This window comes from Chiloscyllium plagiosum, chromosome 22 (assembly GCF_004010195.1).
Source record: "Chiloscyllium plagiosum isolate BGI_BamShark_2017 chromosome 22, ASM401019v2, whole genome shotgun sequence".
Taxonomy (NCBI): Eukaryota; Metazoa; Chordata; class Chondrichthyes; order Orectolobiformes; family Hemiscylliidae; genus Chiloscyllium; species Chiloscyllium plagiosum.
In genome coordinates, this window is record NC_057731.1 from 11,703,836 (window position 1) to 11,707,753 (window position 3,918).

General features: G+C 40.4%; 1 protein-coding gene across 6 annotated transcripts in view; it reads left to right on the forward strand.

Moving 5' to 3' along the window:
* Positions 1–3,122, forward strand: part of minpp1b (multiple inositol-polyphosphate phosphatase 1b) — a 101,770-nt gene extending 98,648 nt beyond the window's left edge. For 2 of the 6 annotated variants that reach the window (XM_043712381.1, XM_043712383.1), the window contains exons 5-6: positions 1,706–1,791; positions 2,331–3,122. In XM_043712381.1, coding sequence (XP_043568316.1) covers positions 1,706–1,791; positions 2,331–2,405 — 161 coding nt within the window. In that variant the 3' untranslated portion in view covers positions 2,406–3,122. The other 4 variants (XM_043712385.1, XM_043712382.1, XM_043712384.1 and 1 more) reach the window with 3 other exon arrangements.
* The last annotated feature ends 796 nt before the right edge of the window (positions 3,123–3,918 follow it).

The window sequence follows — 3,918 nt, forward strand, 5'->3', positions numbered from 1 at the left end:
TACCTCTTATGCTCACATCCAAATAATTTATGTAAATGACAAAAAGTAGAGGACCCAGCACCGATCCTTATGGCACTCCACTGGTCACAGGCCTCCAGTCTGAAAAACAACCCTCCACCACCACCCTCTGTCTTCTACCTTTGAGCCAGTCCTCTGTCCAAATGGCTAGTTCTCCCTGTATTCCATGAGATCTAACCTTGCTAATCAGTCGTCCATAGGGAACCTTGTCTAACGCCTTACTGAAGTCCATATAGATCACATTTACTGCTCTGCCCTCATCAATCCTCTTTGTTACTTCTTCAAAAAACTCAATCAAGTTTGTGAGACATGATTTCCCATGCACAAAGCCATGTTGACTATCCCTAATCAGTCCTTGCCTTTCCAAATAAATGTACATCCTGTCCCTCAGGATTCCATCCAACAACTTTCCCACCACCGAGGTCAGGCTCACCGGGCTATAGTTCCCTGGTTTGTCCTCACCGCCCTTCTTAAACAGTGGCACCACATTTGCCAACTTCCAGTCTTCCTGTCAGCCCAAACCTGGATGTGTCCATATCTTGTTGCATCTGGACATGGACTGCTTCAGTATCTGAGGAGTTGCAAATGGTGCTGAACTTTGTGCAGTCATGAGCGAACATACCCACTTCTGACCTTATGATGGAGGGAAAGTCATTGATGAAGCAGCTGAAGATGGTTGGGCCAAGGACACTGGATGACTCAGTGGCTAGCACTGCTGCCTCACAGCATCAGGGACCCAGGTTCGATTCCAACCTCAGGTGACTGTCTGTGTGGAGTTTACATATTCTCCTTGTGTCTGCATGGGCTTCCTCTGGGTGCTCCGATTTCCTCTCACAGCCCAAAAGATGTGCAGGTTAGGTGGATTGGCCATGCTAAATAGCCCATTGTATCCAGGGATGTGCAGGCTCAGTGGGTTAGCCTTGGGAAATGCAGGGTTGCAGGGATAGGGTAGTGGTATGGGTCTGGGTGGGATGCTGCTTGGAGGATCGATGTGAACGCAATGGGCCGAATGTCCTGTTTCCACACAGTAGGAATTCTATGATTGTTTCCAATATGCATTAATGACTTTGAGGAAGAAGCAAGTGTACTGTGGCCAAATTTGGAGAGGACATAGATTTAAGGGAAGGAGGAGAAGGTTTAGAGAGTCTACGAGCAAACCTTTTCTCCCCCAGAGTGTGATGCGAATCTAGAATTCACTACCTGTAAGGCTGGGAGAAGCAGAAACCCTCTTAACATTTAGAAGTGTTCAGTTGTGCACTTTCAATGCCAAAGCATATAAGGCTACCGACCAAGTGTGGGAATGTGGGATTTGAATAAATAGGTGGTTGTTGCAGACCTGACAGGCTGAAGGACCTTTCTTTGTGCTGTCAATCTCCATAACCCGATGACAAATTCATTTTTAAAACAAAGGTTTAGTTAATCAAATCAGTTGAGTGCAGTAGATTAGAAATCACCTGTCACTCAGTGTGCTTGGGTGCGAAATTAATACTAACACAAGTATTTTTATTTTTACTTCAAAAAAATTTTAATTATGTTGTATTGTGTTCGATGTGTTAATTTGAGTGTATACATTTCACAGGTTAATCTGCTAATTTTTGGACCGCGCCTTCATATCTGAAGTAAAATGAATAGAACTCATTCTTAAATAGGAACATATTGTAACATAATCATTTTCTACCTGCCTCAGACCTTGACCCCTCCAGTGTTATATCTCTTGCTAGAGCAGTTTATAGAACTTGCGGTTTGGAATGGATAACAGTACTTCCCATGTTGGCAAGTATTTTACTTTTAATTCACATAGTTTAAGACACAACATGAGAAAATATCTCTTAAGCAAAAAAAGTTGAGAGGTGACTTAATAAAGGTCTGTAGAGTTATGAATAGTTATGAATATAGAGAGCAAGAGAAAAATAACAGGCCAGTAATACAAGCCAGTTACTAAGAAGAAAATAGCGAATCAAGAAGAAATGTCTTTGCACAAGGACTAATGAGAATATGGAACTTGCTCTTACAGGGAGTAGTTGAAGTGAATAGAATAGAATAGAACATCTTTTATTGTAGAATATTACAGATTAAGGGGAAACTGGACAAAGATCTAAGGAAGAAGGGAATAGACACTTATGTTTGCTTTAGATGGGAGAAAGCTTAGATAGATATTAAAAACCAGCATGGAACTGTTGGGTAGAATGGTCTGTTTCAGTGTGTTTGTCAGACATAAACCTATATGGATACTAATGATAATTAGTGTTCCTCATTTTTAAAATGATATTTGTTCCTGCACACTAATAATTTTCTCTCTCTCTCTTTTACAGGTGTGTGATGACCACCGTTACTTCCATTTCATTTTATTTCTCTTTCTCCTTCTTTTGTTTCTAATTTATTATTAAAATTGCATCAATTAGACTTTTTCCATCTTTGTTTTCTGCTTATACAATTGATTCAGAATTTGTAGTTCTGTACATATAATTATCCAGCACCTTAAGTCTTTGAAGGAAATTTGTGATTAAACACAGTAACTTGCTGTGTAAATAAATTTCTCCACGTCCCCACACTATACCTTTTGACATGACAGGACGGAGGTGAAATCATGTTACAACCTGATTTCTCTCGGAGTAGAACAGTGAACTTCTTGTTTTGGGTATTAATTATGACCTTTACAAGCAATGACATTAGCACTTCTCAGTCATTCAAATTTATCAGGAACAATTCCCTTTCACACAAGTGCCTAAGCCAGGAATTGGGTTAAGGGGATAGATGTAAAAGAAAGACAGTTCAGAAGGAGAGAAAGATTAAAAGGAGAAAGAGAAAACTGCAACTTTGTTTCAGTCAACTCCTAAAATAACAAGCCCAAATTGGAAGGAAATACAATGGACAACATGTGACAAAAAGTGCAACACGGTTCATTCTTTGATATGGCCTGTATCTGAAGAAATGGGAACAAAAGAGCTTTGGAAGAATGAGTGAATTCTCGCAAGTCACAGTTTGATTATAATGACTATTAACTGTTGACAGATTAATCCTTTGCAAATTGTGAAGATGAATTACATCCATTGTGAATTTCTCTGTACATTGATAATCATTCTGATTAAATGGTACTAACTAATCTATATTGGGCTGTAAATGCGATCATGTATTTAAGAAAGGTGGTAAGGACAAGCTAGAGAACTATAGACTGGTGAGCCTGACGTCGGTGGTGTGCAAGTTGTTGAGGGAATCCTGAGGAACAGGATGTACATGTATTTGGAAAGGCAAGGACTGATTAGGGATAGTCAACATGGCTTTGTGTGTGGGAAATCATGTCTCACAAACTTGATTGAATTTTTTGAAGAAGTAACAAAGAGGATTGATGAGGGCAGAGAAGTAGATGTGATCTACATGGACTTCAGTAAGGCATTCAACAAGGTTCTCCATGGGAGACTGATTCGCAAGGTTAGATCTCAAGGACTACACGGAGAACTAACTATTTGGATAGAGAACTGGCTCAAAGGTAGAAGACAGAGGGTGGTGGTGGAGGGTTGTTTTTCAGACTGGAGGACCGTGACCAGTGGAGTGCCACAAGGATCGGTGCTGGGTCCACTACTTTTCATCATTTATATAAATGATTTGGATGTAAGAGGAACATAAGAGGAATAGTTAGTAAGTTTGCAGGTGACACCAAAATTGAAGGTGTAGTGGACAATGGGATCGTGATCAGATGGGCGATTGGCTGAGAAGTGGCAGATGGAGTTTAATTCAGATAAATGTGAGGTGCTGCATTTTAGGACCGCAAATCTTAGCAGGCCTTAATGGTAAGTTCCTAGGGAGTGTTGCTGAACAAAAAGACCTTGGAGTGCAGCTTCATTGCTCTTTGAAATTAGAGTCGCAGGTAGATAGGATCATGAAGACGTTTGGTATGCTTTC